General features: G+C 40.7%; 2 protein-coding genes across 5 annotated transcripts in view; one reads left to right on the top strand and one right to left on the bottom strand.

Moving 5' to 3' along the window:
- The window catches only part of tanc1a (tetratricopeptide repeat, ankyrin repeat and coiled-coil containing 1a), a 32,655-nt gene extending 22,309 nt beyond the window's left edge, over positions 1 to 10,346 (top strand). The window contains exons 17-26 of the mRNA XM_037247453.1: positions 68 to 149; positions 1,654 to 1,787; positions 2,953 to 3,076; positions 3,790 to 3,965; positions 4,504 to 4,636; positions 4,803 to 4,838; positions 4,908 to 4,999; positions 5,900 to 6,046; positions 6,360 to 6,460; positions 6,686 to 10,346. Of these exons, the coding sequence (XP_037103348.1) occupies positions 68 to 149; positions 1,654 to 1,787; positions 2,953 to 3,076; positions 3,790 to 3,965; positions 4,504 to 4,636; positions 4,803 to 4,838; positions 4,908 to 4,999; positions 5,900 to 6,046; positions 6,360 to 6,460; positions 6,686 to 8,030 (2,370 nt within the window). The 3' untranslated portion in view covers positions 8,031 to 10,346. The remainder of the gene's footprint in view (positions 1 to 67; positions 150 to 1,653; positions 1,788 to 2,952; positions 3,077 to 3,789; positions 3,966 to 4,503; positions 4,637 to 4,802; positions 4,839 to 4,907; positions 5,000 to 5,899; positions 6,047 to 6,359; positions 6,461 to 6,685) is intronic.
- On the bottom strand, positions 10,011 to 17,960 carry wdsub1 (WD repeat, sterile alpha motif and U-box domain containing 1). 4 transcript variants are annotated; one of them, XM_037247454.1, is made up of 13 exons: positions 17,845 to 17,960; positions 17,036 to 17,452; positions 16,565 to 16,752; positions 16,329 to 16,415; positions 16,150 to 16,243; positions 15,879 to 15,912; positions 15,454 to 15,494; positions 14,873 to 14,979; positions 14,764 to 14,781; positions 14,560 to 14,586; positions 12,957 to 13,136; positions 12,093 to 12,227; positions 10,011 to 11,316 (listed from the first exon to the last, which is right to left on the bottom strand). In XM_037247454.1, the coding sequence occupies exons 2-13, from the start codon at positions 17,431 to 17,433 to the stop codon at positions 11,165 to 11,167; spliced, it is 1,461 nt and encodes a 486-aa protein (XP_037103349.1). In that variant the 5' UTR covers positions 17,434 to 17,452; positions 17,845 to 17,960; the 3' UTR covers positions 10,011 to 11,164. The 4 variants fall into 4 exon arrangements, with proteins under 4 accessions (XP_037103349.1, XP_037103352.1, XP_037103351.1 ...); XM_037247457.1 differs by having other exon boundaries at positions 14,560 to 14,583; XM_037247456.1 differs by having other exon boundaries at positions 17,036 to 17,447; positions 17,845 to 17,939.
- Positions 17,961 to 18,591: the final 631 nt, after the last annotated feature.

Below are 18,591 nucleotides of genomic sequence, written 5' to 3'. Positions count from 1 at the left end.
CTTTTATTAAGATGTTTTTTTTCTCTGTGCACAACCAAAACTAGGAGACAAATGTTTTTTTCTGCAGGTGGTAAAGTGCCTGCTGGACTTGGAAGATGAACAGCTGGCAGTGCAGATGGACGCTCACGATTCTCTCTGGGGAGAAACGGGTGCGTCTCTTCCATCACTCACATCCATTTAGCATTCGCCCTTCCTTCCGTGTGCTACTTTCTTCCATTTGACCCACCTGACATAGAGTTTGTTGTGTGTTATATAAAAACCTTCCCACCTTGAGTGAACATGAACATCAAAGTTATTTCATTGAAATGACAATCAGGCTTCAGTAGGATTCTGCAAAAAATAGAACAGAATCACGATTAGGTCCCGAACTATGGTTCTACTGTTATTAACTGTTGATTCAGTTGTCTCTTTTTTTTTGGTATGAAATTAGAGAGCATTTCTTTTATGAGGAACATGTTGTCCTGCCACATTTGCAGCACATATTCAGTTGTAACACACTTTGCCCGTTATTGCAAATGCAAGCACAGTTTAGGTCCATTTGCTGCAAGCATCATAGAGGCCTGCGCTATCTGTGCTTGCCGCTCCATTAGAGTGTAATTCTATTACACTGTACTCTGCCGTGCCACAGTGATGACATAGAAAGCTTGTTTGCATGAAGTAGCCTCTCAAATATTCACATTTGCATGACCATTAATCTTTCATGGGCTTGGGAAATACTGGCAGGGAGCTTAAGATCAGGGGATGCTTTGAGAATAATTGTCAATTTTTTGTCTATGTGAAGCCCTTTGAGACTGCTTGTGATTTAGGGCTATACAAATAAACTTGACTTGACTTGGCCATGACAAAGACGCATGCATTCAGCTTCAGCCAATTTTACAGAACGCTCAGTGGTCGGACTTCTTCACACTTTGGTGTCATTTTATTATCCTGATTGGTCACAGCGGTCTGATGATGGCCTTTTACTTATGCCTCTCACACATGGTGAAAAACTCAACTTGCAGGCTGTTGTGCTTAAGTCGTGGACTCTGCAATTGTGGATCGTGCCTATCATTTGTCTGTCTCTTCTGTAGACATTTATTGGTTGGAATAATTTGAATCAGTCAAATGTGAAATATATCTCTTAATTTAGGAATTTTATGGTGAACCTTTTACTGGCAGTAATTCTGGCAAGCTGTGATTAGACTTTTTTTCTCATATTAACTGTGTTTGTGGTTCTGTATTTCAACACCCTTCATGCGTCATCTATGAGAATTGCTTTGGTATATAAAATAGACAATGCAATTTCTGTTGAAATCGCATGTGATTGCTTAAGAACTGGAACAAGGTACTAAATATGTAAAGATTTGATTTGGGAATTTTAGAGTGTGGAAAAAAAAAAGCATTGTGGAAAATAGTTTCCAAGCTGTACTGAATGAGCTGAACAGTTTGTATTTGGAAAACCAAAGGGGGAACTTTTTTTTTTTCCAATGTTTTTTTTTTTTGGTAAGGTAATGAAGTTGTCAGGTGTGTGTGTGTCTACTGGAAGAGAGCATTCTACACAACACTGCACAAGTCCTGATTGAAAATAATTATAATGTCTTTGCAAGGCTAATTATGATAAACTAGCTACCATGGTAAATGATTCTCTACCTTATCAAAGCACTCTCTTTTCAGTCCTGAGTGCAGCAGCAGGCAGGGGGAGGATGGAAGTGTGCAAGCTCCTTTTGGATCGAGGGGCTGGGCTGGAGGTGCCAAATCGCAGAGGGATGGTTCCCCTCCTAAGCGCGGCCAAACACGGACACACACAGGTGAGCCGACACAAGCGCATTCCTCTACTTGATTTTCAGATGGACACATTTATATAATCATCTCATGAGGATAAGCGACTAAGAAAATGTATGGATGGATTGATATCTGTACATTTTTACAAAACGTCTCAAATATTGCTGCCATTGTAAAGAATCCTTCGCTTTTCAGGGGACCAAAAAACCAACATACGTACTTGTGTCATGAAGTGAATGGAGCTTATTGAAGAACTCAAAAGATAGACTAGAGGCTCGACTAGGGACAAGGCTAGAACAGAACAGACTGGAGACTAGAAACAAGAAGACATGAGACGCAAACAATCCGAAAGGGAAGTGATACACAGACAGGACTTATATACGCAACAGGTAACGCGAGGCAGGTGACTGTGATTAGTACATAGATTGAGAGTAGACACAGGAAGGGAGGGGCGAGCACACAGACACTGACAGAACTAATGACAACCTACACGTAATGGACTGACCGGGGGCGAGTCGTGACAACTTGTTGAGCCATTACCATTTTATCATCAAAGAGTCCAAGATTGCTCAATAATTTATTATCATTTGAACAAAGTTAGACATATCAGGTTTCATTACAATGCTAATAACGTGTGACTTGCATAATAAGAGTGTTTGTGTTTCTGGCCTAGTTCAGTAAACGTATTCCTTGGGCATCATCATGGTACCAAGGGACTATCTAGAAGTGATTAGAAGAGCTTTATTAGACAAAAGTAGTGCTTTTCCAGTTTTATCTTGATGCCATGGGTTAAGGAGTTCACTTTAGATTATGTAATGCACTGCTGCCATCTTGTTGCCAAGCAACTATATTGAATTGGTGCCATCTTGGTGCCAAGGAATTACTATGTTGAAACGGGTTGAGGAGTTTCTTTTAGACATCACAGTCCTAATTTTGTAAAATTGGTTAGTCCACAGCCCGAGGCCTGAGTTTGACACCACAAAGAAGATAGAGATGAGTGAATGTTTTGTGAAGTTAATGGGGTGTGACTTACTTCCAAAAAAGCTCAGAGCAATAGTATCCGAACAACCACTGAACAGATGCTTTTGTTTTACAGTTGTTGATCCTTTTTCATAGACTATTAAATCATTATCTTAGCTTATCAAAGGTCTCGTGGATATTCTTTAAGGAACTCTAACTGCAATATTTTAGGTGGCAGAGTTGCTGTTGAAACACAACTCGGACATGAGCGTGTGTGACAAGCAGGGCCGCACACCGCTCATATTGGCTGCCTCGGAGGGCCACGGCAGCACTGTGGAGATGTTGCTGTCTAAGGGTAAGACTCTTATTCAATTTTAAATCACTTCTTCTACAAGTAATGGATCTATCTATCTATTGCCAGTGATGTCGGGTGACAGGTACAACAATTAAATGCTCTTCAACTAGATGGCAAATAGAGGGTGACACAGGAGTGGATTTTCCCTCCCGTCCCATTCCACGATCCTGTCCCGTCCCAGTTTTGGACCATATTAAAAATAAATGAATAAATAAATAATCATGCCTTATCCCGATGAAAATGAGTCCCACTGCCATACTAATCCCGTTCAGACTAACCCCCACTCCTGTATCGCTCCCATTTCGGAGGTCAGCCACATTAAACAAACAAACTGCATTTTACTCATTTATTGTTTGTCACCCCCTTCCTCATCATGGACACTGTTTTTCTTACTGGATAAGGCCTCTCCCATCTGCTCCTGTGAACTTTTCATCTCGTACTGTCCTAACTAGTTAGGCAGCAAAATTCACCCATTTTTATCTATCTCAGGGGGTGGCCATTTTACCAATTGTTGTCAACTGACAATTACACAACTGCCAGGTCTCAGGTCACAACCAATCATGGCTCTGTGGTTTTACAATGCTGATCCGTGATTGATTGTGACCTGATCAACGATAATTTCCATTCATTTCTATGCCGTTCTGTGACCCTTCCATGATTTTTAAACATAGGTTCTCTGTCTCATGTAAGTGTTTTCTGTCTCATGTGATTAGGCTCCTCGGTGTCTGCTGCGGATCAGGAAGGTCTGACTGCAATGGGCTGGGCTTGCATGAGGGGCCACAAAGGTGTGCTGCAGCCTCTGGTGGATGCCGGTGCAGACCTGAACCAAGCAGACAGACAGGGACGCACTCCTCTCGACCTCGCCGCCCTTAACGGAGATGCTGATATGGTGGGTGTCATGCTGAATCTATCATACTGTACCTTTAATACCACAGCATAACAAGATTGCTTTCAAAGTAAAATGATATAGCCCATAATAGAAGAATTTGAATACAAAAGTGATGGATATGATGAAAGCACAGTGAGCATAAACATCCACTACTTCATTGCTAAATTATTGTTTTATTTATTATTATAAATTAAAATAAATTACTTTAATCTTTAGTGTTTAATTTTACAACAGAGAATAAAAAATCTGCTTTTTTTTTTTTTTTTGATGTCAGTTTTTTAAAAATGTTGAAATGCCTAAATGTCGTTACTTTTAAAAGATCTGAAATCCATTCATTCATTCATTATGTACCCGGCCGATTAATTCCTACATTACATTTATAATAACTCAGATTTTCCTCCTCATTAGAGCGACAAAGATAAACTGCAATAGATTTATTGAAATTCCATTTTCAATCTCTGATGACATACTGGAAAAGAAAATCATTGTGTGAAATGATTAAAGTGTAACTTGCCTGGATTTTGCCCTTTCTGGTTAGGTACACGTTTTGCTAGATCACGGTGCAGTGCTAGAGAGGACGGACAGCAGTGGAAGTAGGGCTGCGGACCGGACTCCTGGCTGCCAGAATCCGGCTCTGGTGGCCTCGCTACTCAAGAAAGGCTCCAAAACTAGTATGTACACTAATGCAGCTTTTACTCCAGAAACACAAGATTGCATGACTACATTGACGAGTTTAGCTGTGACTAAAGTGGCTGCTTTGAAAAGCAGCAAATCGAAACAGCCAGTTTTACATCCTCTTAACCATCTCACTTTTCTCCTTCTCCATCTTTCATCAAGCACAAGGCTACAGAACGGCACCGCATGATCGATCAGGTAGGTAAATTGGTGCAAGTCCCAGAGAGAAGGTGAAACCCATGAGAATTATTTGTGACTTCCTATCAGGTCATGCCACATGGGCCATGGCTTCCTCCAAACCAGATATCCTTCTCATCCTGCTGCAGAAGCTCATGGAGGAAGGAAACTTGCTTTACAAGGTATATGAAACTCAAGGGTTACCTCTACAAAGAAGGTTAGGTCTTTAGTCTACCGTCTTTCCTCAATCAACATAGCTTTTTTTGGGGGGGGGGGGGGTATTCAGAGATTTGGTAATCTACCCGCATTGAGGAGAACATCATATTATGTTTGCCAAATGGTCATTTGCAGGATGAGAAGAAACATCTTACATTCAGGTTTAATCAAGATGCATGTATGGGATATTTCATCAAGATGTCATGTACTTTCGGGTGGCAAAAGTGGCTTGATGAAGGTAAATGGCTTTTATAGTAATTTTAAATCTGTCACGTGCTTCACAAACGTGTTAGTGTCATTCAAAAAGAAGGTATTACTTTGGTAAATTTCAAGAGCTAAGTTCATTAAAAAAAATTGGTGTGATGGAAATTCAGACATCATGCTCTTTTTACTGTGTAGTTGTTGGGCTGATGTACGTAGCTATCAGGCTCACCATTACTCAGTTCTATAAATGTCTCACAAATTGCACACAAATTTGGGAGAAAAAGCCTGCCACGAACCTGATGAGTTATTAGGCTCCCAGTCTGTTCCTTGAGAAGTGGCTACTACACTTGTAATCTTCTCTGAACAACTATTGGCAAATCTCCTCACACTAACTCACCTCATCTCACCCACAGGTTCAAATGGTTTAATTTGGAAATTGGAAAAAAACAAAACCATAAGCCTCTCAGGTAATTTCTCACAGCGTAAGCTTAAATATAGGATTTTGTCATCTCAGTTAAGATCAGTGGTAGTCAATCACTTTTCTGCCACCCGCAAGTATTCCGGCACCTGTTGTTTTCCAAACATCATGTAATAGTCTGGGTATGAAAAGGTCATTGGGTTTTCCATTCATTTCTTTCTCTTGCTTCTTATGTGCTAAGCAGAAGGGACGTATGAAGGAGGCCGGCCAGCGTTACCAGTACGCTCTGAGAAAATTGCCTCGGGAAGGCCAAGGGGAAGAGTTAAAAGGGCTCAAAGACCTGCGGGTGTCTCTCTATCTCAACCTATCCCGCTGCCGAAGGAAAACCAATGTAAGGCTGCATCATTAGATGTAGGAAGGGATAGATAGCAGAGGGTCTGCCAAGCTGAGATAAATTGTTCTAAGACACACAACTGTCAAAGTTGGGGATTCTCAGCTTTTAGTGAGATTTCAGGATAAGCCTAAAATGCACTACAGATTAACCTAATTTGACCCTCTCAAAATGTACAGTATGTCTACCTGTGTCAGCACCTTTTGCATAATGTCCGTTCTCTAATAAGGAGCTGAATAGCAAAATTCACAAATTGCGCTTGCTCCATCGTTTCCATTCTGCTCAAATGATTCTTTTGGGTGTGAAACCTCAGGACTTTGGCATCGCTGAGGACTTTGCAACTAAAGCTCTGGAACTGAAGCCCAGGTCCTATGAGGCCTATTATGCCAGAGCACGTGCCAAGAGGAGTAGCAGGTACATTGACTGTAAAACTGACGCTGTACATTTAACCACCAAGCTGTTCAGCCAAATCATATCATTTTGTCTCAAAGTCCAAGAGCCTAATGCTAACATATGTTATCAAAGTAGGGCTGATAGAAATGACCATAGACTAATTATAAATGTTATCAGAACACATGGGTGTGAATGGTAAACCGAGGTACAGCGTAGTTTTACTACATATTTAAATATGTTCCCCAGGCAATTTTCCGAGGCACTGGCAGACCTCCATGAAGCCGCACGACTCTGCCCAACCAACCGGGAGATCCGTCGCCTGCTGCTACGGGTGGAGGAGGAGTGCGCGCATCATCAGAGGATATCCAGTGGCAGCAACACGTCACAGAGCTGGGACCCTCACAGTCACCACTGTCACACCCCTGAGGACGAGGCAGACGTGTGTTCACAGGGAAGTCTTGAAAGGCCAATCCCAGAAGAGCACTCTGATCCACAGCAAGAAGAGGAAGAGGAAGAAGGGGAGGAGCTGAGCCTGCAATGTGGAAAAGGCTCAGAATGTTGGCCTCTGAATCCGTACGGTCCAAACAGAACTCTCCCTGGTGGTGTGGCCTTTGGGTTAGCTGATCAGATGGTGTGTTTTCCTCAAGAGGAGTACATTCAGAATCCGCTCTTTACGGATCTGCCTGACCCGCTTCTCGCTGTCCACAAGCAAAGTCAAAACCAGAGCGGGAGGACTCATCACCACTGCCACTCCCTGCAATCAGGGGCCAGAGTGGGTGGCAGACCTCTATCTCTCTGTGGACCCTCCAGTCCTTTGCCAGGGAGACACATCTCCACCTCTCTGAGGCCTGTTCCTGCACTGGCCCTCGAAACGGAACATTCCGGGCTCAGCCCCACTGAACACTACCATCCCATGTCCCCGAGCAGTTCCTCCCCGCCGGGTCCTCTTCAAATGTACCAGCCCCGCTCGTCCAGCTTCTCCAGGGGTTCCGACAGACTCTCTGCACACTCAGTGGCTCTGGATAGCCTGGCACTTGCCCTGGGCTCGGTTGTGGAAGTCAGGAGGGAGGCTGGTGGAGCAGGAACAACAGGGTCCAGGGGTTCGAGCTCCAGTCAGGCCTCCAGTGGGAACCAGTCAGACAACGGCAAGCAGCAGATGCTAGACCCCCCTTGTCCCCTAAAGAGCAGCGGCAGCTTCAAGTCTAAAGGCGAGATGAAGCCACGACCCTTCATGGGGGTTATGGACAAAGCGGTGCGAGTCCAGAGCCAGCAGACCTCCAGTTTTGGCCGACAGGGGCAAGGAGGAGGGGGCGCGGAAAGTTTCAACATGTCAGTCATGGAGTTCCAGGGCTTGAACAATGAGTACAAGCGCTCTTCCTTCCAGGAACCGCTCTCTGGAAGTCACGCCAGCTGCCAGCAGAGTCGGGACCAGGGAGAGCGACTCCACCAACGAGAGGCAAGAGCCGCCATGTCGTCCCACCTACGTTTTCCCGAGGGGAGGAACAGGCAAGCGAGTCTGACCAGAGACAACCCAACGCTGCATATGGCGCCCATGAAGCCCAAACGCTCCTTTATCGAGTCCAACGTCTGAATAATTGATCAAAGCCCAAAAGAACACAAAGTCCCATACAAGGTAGCTACAATGCAAGCCTGTGTGATGACTTCTGCTGCAGCGTCGCATTTACAATCGAGAATCAACCAGTGATCTGCTTCTGCTTACATGTTTACAGCTAGTGCATAGTGTGTTAAAGAAAACCACACATACCTTAAGTAGGGTTTTTAAAGAACTAGCACATTATCTGAACAGTAGTCCTGATAGACCAACTGGGATATTTATAGATAGTAGGCGCCAAGATACTTCCGGGTGGCAGAATCCAACTGAATGAATCGATGACAAAAACCCATTGAGCTTGGCGTTGCGCTGACAGCTTTAGCCGAGGAGTTTTGGATTTTTTGGGGAAAAAAATTGCAATCCAACTAAATTTGTGGATGAGCAGAATTTGGCAAACGGATGTCATAAACGGCCTTTAGTCTCTGTAATCTAAAACCATTTTTAAGAAATGAGCGATGTACGACTACTGAAATGCAAAATTTGAAAAAAGGTGGAGTAATTCTTTTTTTTTTGTCTTTGACAGCAAATTTCAATTGGGAGTGGCAATGAATACCTTCAAGACACATTACTGAATTCATAATTTTATCAGCCAAACTGCTTTTTGTAATAAATTTCAGGTACTGCTTCCATTCAGTACTCGAATCTTTAGGCTGCGCTCAGAAAGCAAAGCAAAAATAATCAAGCAACAACTCTGCCTCATATTTTGAAAAACTTGTAAGTTGAATCAATAGTATTGCATCATACCACTGTAAATGATTTGAATGGTTTTCTTTTTGTGGGCTGGTACGGGAAGTCTTACTTTTATGGGAGATCAAACACCCATTGAAATACATTTGAACTGTTTATTAAGAAAGAAACATGGTTAAAACTCAGAGAAAGTTAGAGTGATCAATGAGAATCTGCATAATTAACTAACGTTGGTCATGGTAGCAGCTGTCTTAACCAGGGTTTCTTAACCAGGGGTACGTGCAGTATGGAAAGGAACATTTTACTCGAATTCGAGACCTTTATCTATGAAACTACAATGGGTAAAAGGACTGTGGATTCCTTCAACAGCCATTTCAGTACAACCAGGTGAAAAAGGAGATTGTAAAAGAAATGTTAAAAAATACATCATTTTCCTCTACCACTACAGATAGTACTGTGTGTGGTGTTGTTAATATTTATTGAATGTTGTTGTTGCAAAAAGAATTAACAGCCCAAGTCTTTTCTTTTATTTATCGGTTCAAAATATTTAATTGCTCTACATTTCAGTGTAAAAGTTACATTTACTTGAGAATTTAAATATAATTACCATTAGAAGGGATGTTCTTTCATTATTTTTGCTCTAACATCATCAGTATATCAGATGCATTTAAAAAAACAACAACAACCAAAAGTATTGTTTATCCTGATAGTTTTGGGTAAATATATCATCCACAAAAAAATTGTTATTGTGAAAGGCTTACCAATGAAATATTTGATAGTCGGCTTCAGCTCGGTGCAGTGTAACTGATAAATTGCATTTTCATTCATTTAAATGAGACTAGATGATACGAGTGTGATCACGGAATAAATTGAAGTCGTATCTCAACATTCCTCTGTACGTTGGTTTTTCAAGAGAAAGTTTCATTCGCCACCCGGAAGTACATGTGTGATGTCATGATGAATTGTCCTTTATCAAACATTCAAGTCTGAGAACGTCTTGTGCATGAATCATAATAATAAACCCCATGCTAGGATAAGACCATTCTGATTGTGTCTTTTAAAAAAAACATTTATATTTGTATCATATACACTATATTTGAAGATGATATATTTACTTGTAAATGGCTTTGTCAACATTACAGCTTTCTAACGACATCAGATTCTTTTTCATAAACACATAACACATGACAACGTTAGAACATCCTTGTCAATGTTGGTTGCTTCAATATTTACAGTATATGGCTTTTATTTTTGCATAGCAGATGACTTATGAAGTGTTTACTGGTTTTATTGAACACAAGCAGTCAAGAATTAAAAATACACAATAGGCATTACAATTATGTCTATAGTTGTCATATACACTTTTCATGCTATGAATACAAAATGTGGCCACAATTAATGTGGTACAATAAAAGAACAAAGATGACTGTAGTTCATTATTTATGCTTTACAGGGTGTATTTGGATTAAGAGAAAATAAACATTGAAATGTATAGATATGAAATAAAAGAATGTCCATTTATGAATGCTGGGTGTGTAAATTGTCCTCATGCAATGTGTAAGGAGAACAAATAATGGCTACATTAATAAAATACAAAATATTTTAAAACAAGATGTTTATTCTTGTGGATTTCATTTGCAGTGGTATAGAAGGTGGCGGCAATAAATTGAGAGCTGTTTCCAATAATTCTCACATAGATTACTACTAAGACTAGTAATCTAGATCAGGGATGGGAAACTCATTGTACTTAGCATACTTCAACTGACAGCAGTTCTTGTGGGGAAAAGAAATCTCAGGATTCATTGCAGCATGCAATACCAAACTGAACTTATAAGGCAAGACATCAATCATTAGCATTTAGGTGTGTTTAAATGTATTTGTTGAATGTGTGTCTTAATTAACTGTAGCGTTTAATTAAGTTACATGAAACTGTGACCAATACAGTACTTTTTACTCTTTTCTGAGTCATACTTGTCTAAAGTAACAGTACACATAAGTACTTCCAATTAATTATAATAATTTATTTTTTATAAATATTTAAATATCTATTTTTATATATATAATATTAAATATTGTTTTAATTTATTAATAATAATCTTTAACTAGTTCACCCACTTCTAGTTAAGACTAAGTCTACATGTGACTGAAAGCTACTCACATTTTGAAATATTGAAATAATTGAGGAGAATGTGATGATTGAGAGTGTAAAATGTCATCTTGTATTGTCAAGTTCTGTTAATGTGTAGTTTGTTCTGCAGCCGGCCTAACTGCATGATTATGATTGCACTCAAATGAACGAGCTATAAGAGCACATTCAACTCTGCCCACATGGAACAACTTGACACTAATGAAGTGAAGTTGCCCATGAAGAAGGTGAAACATCGTGTACTTCTACTTGTGTACCTGAAACGATGTGGTGCTGCTGCTTAGTGGCTCACCCTCCACCGAGCAATGGCCATCTTCAACGTGTGATTCGGTGTAAGCAAAGTTGTGAGTAAGGGCAGGTTGGTCATGGGGCTGGAGCGGTTCTTGGTGTGGATCCACATCGTGATGGCCTCCCTCTCATATGAGTAGCCATCTATGGGCATGTGCAAAGTACACAGGATAAATGTTGGACGAACATCACTGACTCAGAACACCAACATCATCGAGACTTGCCAACATTTGTAGGTTTGCAATGCTAGAACAATTTTCAGAAACTCGCCATGGGAATTGATGACTATAAACTGAGTATAAAACAGGGATTTACAAAACTGAAGGTTAGGGAATGTAAATATAGGTAGGGAAAATGTTTTTTTTGCAAAGTATTGACTAAAATAACCACATTTCACTCAAGCACAGCGGTATCGGGATTTATGGGTTTCCGTTTTGAGCTGTCCCTTGGTTGAATTTAGTTTTTTCATAACGCTGGGAGCTCAAATTTAAGTTGCCAGTGAGTTTCAGTTACGCCGCCACTTGAGAGAAATGAAAGCAAATTCGCATGGGTCAAATTTGTTTTTTTTTTATATTTAAGTATGAAAACTTACAGTTTAAATACAACTAATTGCAAATACTGGTAATTAGCATAAATTCACAATAATTCTCACGGTTCGCAGAGATCCTAATTTTGAAAACAGCGCGCCACTGCAACATAAGATGTGAAAAATCTGTAAATTGAGGCTGCCATATTAATTGCCAAGACAAAAAGGAAAAATATGGATCTGCCCCTTCAAAATAATCTTCAAATAGGTGAATTTGCAAATGCCATACAAAGAATATGCTTACGTGTACCACAGTGCTTTCCCTATCTTAAATTCCCTTGTAAATTTTCCAACAATTCAGGGGAAAGTCCCACCCCTTGGACCTGTGCCTCACCAGCAGCAAGGACTGGGTCTCTCATCAACTCCCTGGTGATTGGACACAAGAACTCATCAGGAACTCCTGAACACACCAACGCATTCTTCAGCTCCTCAACCTTTCTGAGGACTTTGCCACGTAGTCCCACCGATTCTGCACACACATAGACACACACACACAGTCATAGTCACTGTGCTCTTATTAAATGGGAAATGGAACAACATGACAGCTCACTTAATTCAGAATTAAGATTTGGAACATTTGCTCCCTGCGTGTTTTCAGTTTGTGAGTGAGTCAATATGGATGGAAGCACGACTGCTGACTATCTGTCCAAGTCAGTGAAATATCAAGCAGTCAGTCCTGTTTATAAGTGTGCATAAAGTGCACTCATACAATCATTCCCGTGGAGTGTGCGATGGGAAGTTATCCAATGTCAATTATGATTTATTTCCTGATTAATTCTTCTATGCCAAAACTACACTACTTGACACCTGCATAACACTTGTGACTTACTACACTGAAAAAAAGTACTTGCATTTTGATTGCACATGATTAAAATGTGGGCAACAGGCGTAAATTTCACTTCTTCAAATGGTATCTTTGTTTAACACATCCAACAAATCCAATGAAACAAAAGATTTTTCAGTGTACTCTTTAGCGAATCACATCTTCGTAGTGTCATTAATAATATTAATAGTAGTTGTCAACTACTGCACATTTTAGTCTCCCAATTATGCCAATGCTGTCCTCGTACGGTACTTGTCTTCACAAGACAATTCAGCACACTAGTAGAATGATGAGACCTCACGAGTACTGCTATTGCCTTCCACTGGGTCTCGTATAAATACCAGCGTTTCGAGAGTTGCAGCGAGCAGTTCCCACCTATGCGCAGTTCTGACAGTAGTGTCTCTTTGGTGAGAGCCAGCAGCTCAATCCCGTCAATGTTGTTGGCCCTGAACGTGTCCACCAATGCATCCAGCCCTTCCTCCAACAGCCACACAGACACATCCTCCTCTGACCAATCACTGACCAGCAACTTGGATCGACCTGACGATGTCGATGCTGGGAGGACAAAGCAGAGTGACAGTTGAAAAAGCCCCCCTCCTTTTATTTAAAAAGGCACAAATGTTATCTTGGAGCCCTGCCGGCTACATTATGGATTCATCCTGAGAGCTTTCATTGACATTTTCGTTGACAAAGGATAAAAGTCCAGTATAAAAGGTGCAGGCAGATCAAAAGCTGACATGCACTAACTCGTACACTGAATGTATATACGTAGACAAAACCATTGGGGAGAAGTCTGGAGCAGGCACCTTTATGGACCTTGCTTTGTACACTGGTGCACAGTCATGTAACAGAAAAAAGCCTTTACTAATTGTGTTTTTTTTATTTATTTGTCTTTTAAATTAGTGAACACATACTTATCATAGGGGAGACAGTCAAGATCCACCCACCAACCCCAGAATAACAGACCGGATCATGTTTTTAAATATATAATTTTACCCTTACCACACACTGTAAACACATTTAAACTCATTAAAACGCACTTAAACTCACTAAGTCACTTCTTGTCAAAACACAGGACACGTGTGCTTTGTTGTAATAAAATTGTACAGATAATGGCTTTTAAATCTGGTTGGTAATGATGCGAAATAATTACTTTTCGTAAGTTATTTACTCCTGTGTATGTCTGTAGTTACTTTTGTATTATTTCCGCACCTACAGATTTATTTTATATAATCTCTGGCGTCAGTCAGAATCTTCATACCGGTTTAAATCATCACTTTTCAGGAGACCCCCAAAATGGAATGTTTGTTCAACCATTAACAATGCATCATCAAAGAGAGCAAGACATGTTCAACACTTTAGATTGATCAATAATTTGTTTAAAAAAAAGAAAAAAGAAAGAACCTCACACATGTGGACTGAGCAATAGTATAGATTTGTTATAATACAGTACATGACATCTACCAAATTGTGGAGGAGGTTTCGGCCCGACACGGACAAGATATACCTGTAGATAGTTGCAAGGCTCGAAATAACTTTTCATTTCAAGAGCAATTTTACTAATTAATTTGCTCATTCCTTTGAGGAGAAATATATCTGAGGAGCAATTTTTTGCAAGTGCTTCCCAAGGACAAGGATTTTATTAAACAATAAAAATATAATAATACTACAACGGGCAGAGATGGGAAATTCAGGTCCCAGAAAGTAAAAACCCTGCCACAGTTTGGCTTGAGCCACAGGTGCTTCGACTCAACGGGCAGGTAACTGAGGTTGTGGCAGGGTTTTCTCTTTTCTGGACCTGACATACCCAAAGTATGAATATAGGGGCTCATGCATTGACAGCTCCTAGCTGCTAAGACTAATGTGAATTGCACAATGTATTGACCTTCGACACTTCACACGTGTTGCCATGTGCTTCACTTTGTTGCAAAGATAAGGTTACACTGTCAACACTGGTGGAACACAGGTAACAGCTTACCTTGGCACGTGGTCACAGTGAACTCTTCTGGAAGAGAGAGCATGTTTAAGATAAATTACTAAAAATAGTACATAAGACAAAGTGTGGTGAAAATATAATTGGATCAATATTCTCTCAGTATGCTAAGAGTGTCAAATGGTATAAAATCAAGACAATAGACCAGTGGGAATAGTAAAATGGAACAAATGTTGATATAAAGCTTACCAGGCAATGATTTCCCAGCTGTGATGCAGCAAAGCCGGTATGAAAAAGACAGAGAGACGACAATGAAAACTTAAAAAAAATCATGATAAGTAGTTTGTGTTGCTCTAACCGTGGCCACTGCATCCATCTTCCACTCTCCAGATGTTCACCGTCTTGTCCATGGATCCTGTGGCTATTAATGGTGAGGTTGGAGAGAAGGAACACGCAGTCACGTACCTGCGGCAGAGGATGATCGTCATTGCTCCTCAGCAATCAGCAAAATAAATATATACATATACATATTGGCTTTCTCCACGTAGTGCAGAAAATGTTCGTACTGAATGCTAAGAAACGTGGTCTAAAGGCTATTGTGCAATGAACGACATTTGGAATTTGCTTTGCATGTTATTGGTAAAACTATATGTTATATTATTTATATATGTGAATATTCACCCATTTTACAACATTTTGATTTGTGCAGTGATTTTTGTGAAATAATTAATGTTCTAATTTTCCATTGGAGTATGCCTCAACAAGACCAGAGTTGGCACAAGTAGGCTTGATGGATATTACAGGACACTCACGCTATCCACAATTCACTCATGGCTGGACCAAAACAAGACAGACAATACAATTGGAATACAAATATGATTGGAATTTGATTTGTGTGATCAAATCTACTGTATAAGCTTTGCATCTCGGAAGACCCACCTCTTATGCTGATTCAATGTATAAAGCAACACAGCATTTTTCTACAAAGTCAAAAAGAAAAACAATGTGTATTAATAAATATAACGATATATAAGAGTCGCCATAATGTACGAGGTGTCGAATATGCAAAATATAACCTTTGCTTCTCATGCCTAAAATAAATAAATATGACTTTTGAGGTCTGCACAATAAATGATCTCAACATTACATTACAGTAGATCAAAATTGACAACTTTGCTCCTCAAACGAAGTCACTGATTATCAAAATTGCTTCACAAAGACAAAAAAAATATTTTGAGCCTTGGATTTTGGGGGAATATTTTAAGTGACTTTTTGGGCGAGTGGCGAGTTGCGAGCATGAGAAGGAATTGTTATTTTCAGCCTATTCGGCACCTCATACTAATCAACTTGAACATGGAACTCACTGCGTCATACACGGTCACTGTTTTGTCCACAGAGCTGTGGAATTAAAACAAAAATGTTGAGTGAGTATCAGATGTTCAGTAATAAATTGATCCATGTCACCCTCCAGTGGTCATATCCTTCAAAGTCATTCTGTTTATCTTGTGACGTCATCTGGTGTAAATGATTAAACTAGCCTGGAGATAATAAATTCCATTGTCATTGTGACTTCTCAAAAGGATGACCATACTGTTGGGCCACAAAATGTAACAAATTCTCCACCCTCCTTCCTACCCTGAGACAAGCAGTTGTCCATCTGAGGAGTATGCACATGTGAGGACTGGAGCTGACTGGCCAGTCAATGTATGCAGAAGTTGCATCTTAAAGGCTACAAAAGAGAGAAAGGTCCTGAATGGCAAAGAATCCCGGCGAGACCTCGAGTGTGTATTGGGCATTTTTCCGCTGTGGTTTACCTCCAGAACTCAGCTTGTTCAGGGCCCATATCTTTACATGACTGTCCTGTCCACATGACGCCAAGTGGAACTGTACAACTTGACTGTCTGCAAGACAATCACAATTGGGAGTTCATTGAATACGTTGTGGTTCACCAAGCTGACCTAAGCCATTCTCTGTGTCTCAATTACAACCTTCGGATGGCGACATCTTGTATATACGTCAATGAAATAAAATGACAACAAGTTTGTCTGACCGCTGAGGATGCTGGGAGCGAAGGCGCAGCAGGTGACGCCGAGGTCGTGAGCGTTCTTTTCGGCGTGGAGCTGGTTCATATCCAAGTCCCACACGCGGAGGTGCCCGTAGGTGGAACCGGTGACAAACATCTGGCCGCATGGGCTGAACGAGCACGCCACCATTGATGTGTCACTCACGCAGCTGGTCCTTCACAAACAGTAGATGCTTTTAGACCCCTTGCACACTATTTATTCACGTTTTTAACAGGGGACGCTTGAAGCACCTTTGGTGAAAATCCACAATATACAGTAATTAAACCTTATAAGAACATTGTATATAGTTTTAAACAAAAGATAGGGTTTGGTCATGTGATGTTGGCAAGCTGTGAAAAAAAATTCTATTATTTCTCAGTACTACAGATTTTCAGCTATAGTGGGTGGGTTTGTAATGTATCCTTTGCAATAAATTTGGTTTCATAATACTAACAAACCTGCGGAGCTGTTTGGATGGGAAATCCCAGAGAGCCAAAGAGCCATCAGATGCACCCGAAATCAGATGGGTGGAGTCCGGAGACAGCACACAGATCCTAACGGGGCTGCGGCCAGGATGTTGCAGAACGGCCTCAATCTCCCCGGTGGCCATGGACCACACCAAGGTGGTGGCATCTGTGGAACACGAGGCAAGGAACTGTCCACAGGGGCTGAAACAGCAGCAGTGGACACTGTAGCCATGTCCTTCCAGCGGCGAGAAGGCCAGCTCAGAGAAATCCCGGGTGTTGTACACCCTCACGGTCTTGTCTCCGGAACATGTGGCTAACAGTTGTGCAGAGAACGCGCACCAGTTGACATCATCTCGATGGTCTTGTAAAGTGCAAATCAGGGACACCATTTGGAGAGATGGTCCTACACTGCCATAAAAAAAATCAAGACGTAAACATTTTGGTGATTTTTCTTTTTAATCTAGACTGTTGTGCGGTGATCAGGAGGTTGACACTTGTCTTAGTAGCGAGGACAAATGTTGTACTCGTACATAGACCTGTAACTAGATGTCACTTATGAATTAAATGCTAAAACAGTTTCACATAGACGATCGAACTAACCCTAATCTTAACAAAAATAATCCTAGTAGAAGGATTTATTATAGTAAATCCAGAAATATCGCATAGCCAAAAAACCCACGCTAACGAATACACGGAAGCGAATTCATAATGTGTCATAATTCACGTCAATAAATGTTCGCCTCCAAAACGTAATGACGAGGTACTACCTGTATTTATCAAAGAGTAAAATGTTTGCTTACCCACCACCACAGCAACAAAATCGTTGACGTTACCGTTTTTGTTCAGGCTTGAGGGTTGGTTCCGTTTACTTCCTGTTTACAATTCACTGTGACATCATAAATGACGTCACATACCTGACGCGTTTCCCTTGCATGTTTGCTGGTCCCACGTTGCAACGTGACACTTGCGCAAGGATGATACCCCAAAATGTACTCGATTCAATTGAAACTAATAAAAGTACTTGTTCAATTACCGTAATTAAGTAAAATTTCAATTGAATGCTTACACTCCGTTTCTAAATTAGAGGCGCTTTAAGTGTTTGTGTGTGTGTGTCAGACTGCATTGAATGTACCGTGGTTTGGCAATCATATGCATTATGACGTTGCATTTAACAGTTGCCAGCCAATGACCTCATTAATATTTCTATAAAATGCACACATGCATATTCAGTTTTTTATTCCAGTCAGTGTTACTTCATTATATTATCGACAACTGCTTGCCGTTAATAAAGGTTGTCGAATGACATGGTTTTGCATGGTCATATTTTGTATATAATACATTTGGGATCGGGAGATATGCGATGAGGGCCCTCCAAATATTTTTTTTTCTTAGGGCCCCAATAGGCCCTGCTGCAATATTACTCCTTAATTGCTTGTAAATAAATGCTCTTGATTTGGGACCGCAACCGAAAATAATTAGGGAGGAAAAAGTGTTGTCCAAATGACGCAATCATTGCTGAAATGGTCTGATTGGGTAAATTTGGAGTC

The sequence above is a fragment of the Syngnathus acus genome, chromosome 3, assembly GCF_901709675.1.
Source record: "Syngnathus acus chromosome 3, fSynAcu1.2, whole genome shotgun sequence".
Classification (NCBI taxonomy): domain Eukaryota; kingdom Metazoa; phylum Chordata; class Actinopteri; order Syngnathiformes; family Syngnathidae; genus Syngnathus; species Syngnathus acus.
Note: the sequence above shows the minus strand (reverse complement) of the source record. Positions and strands in the feature narration are given on the sequence as shown.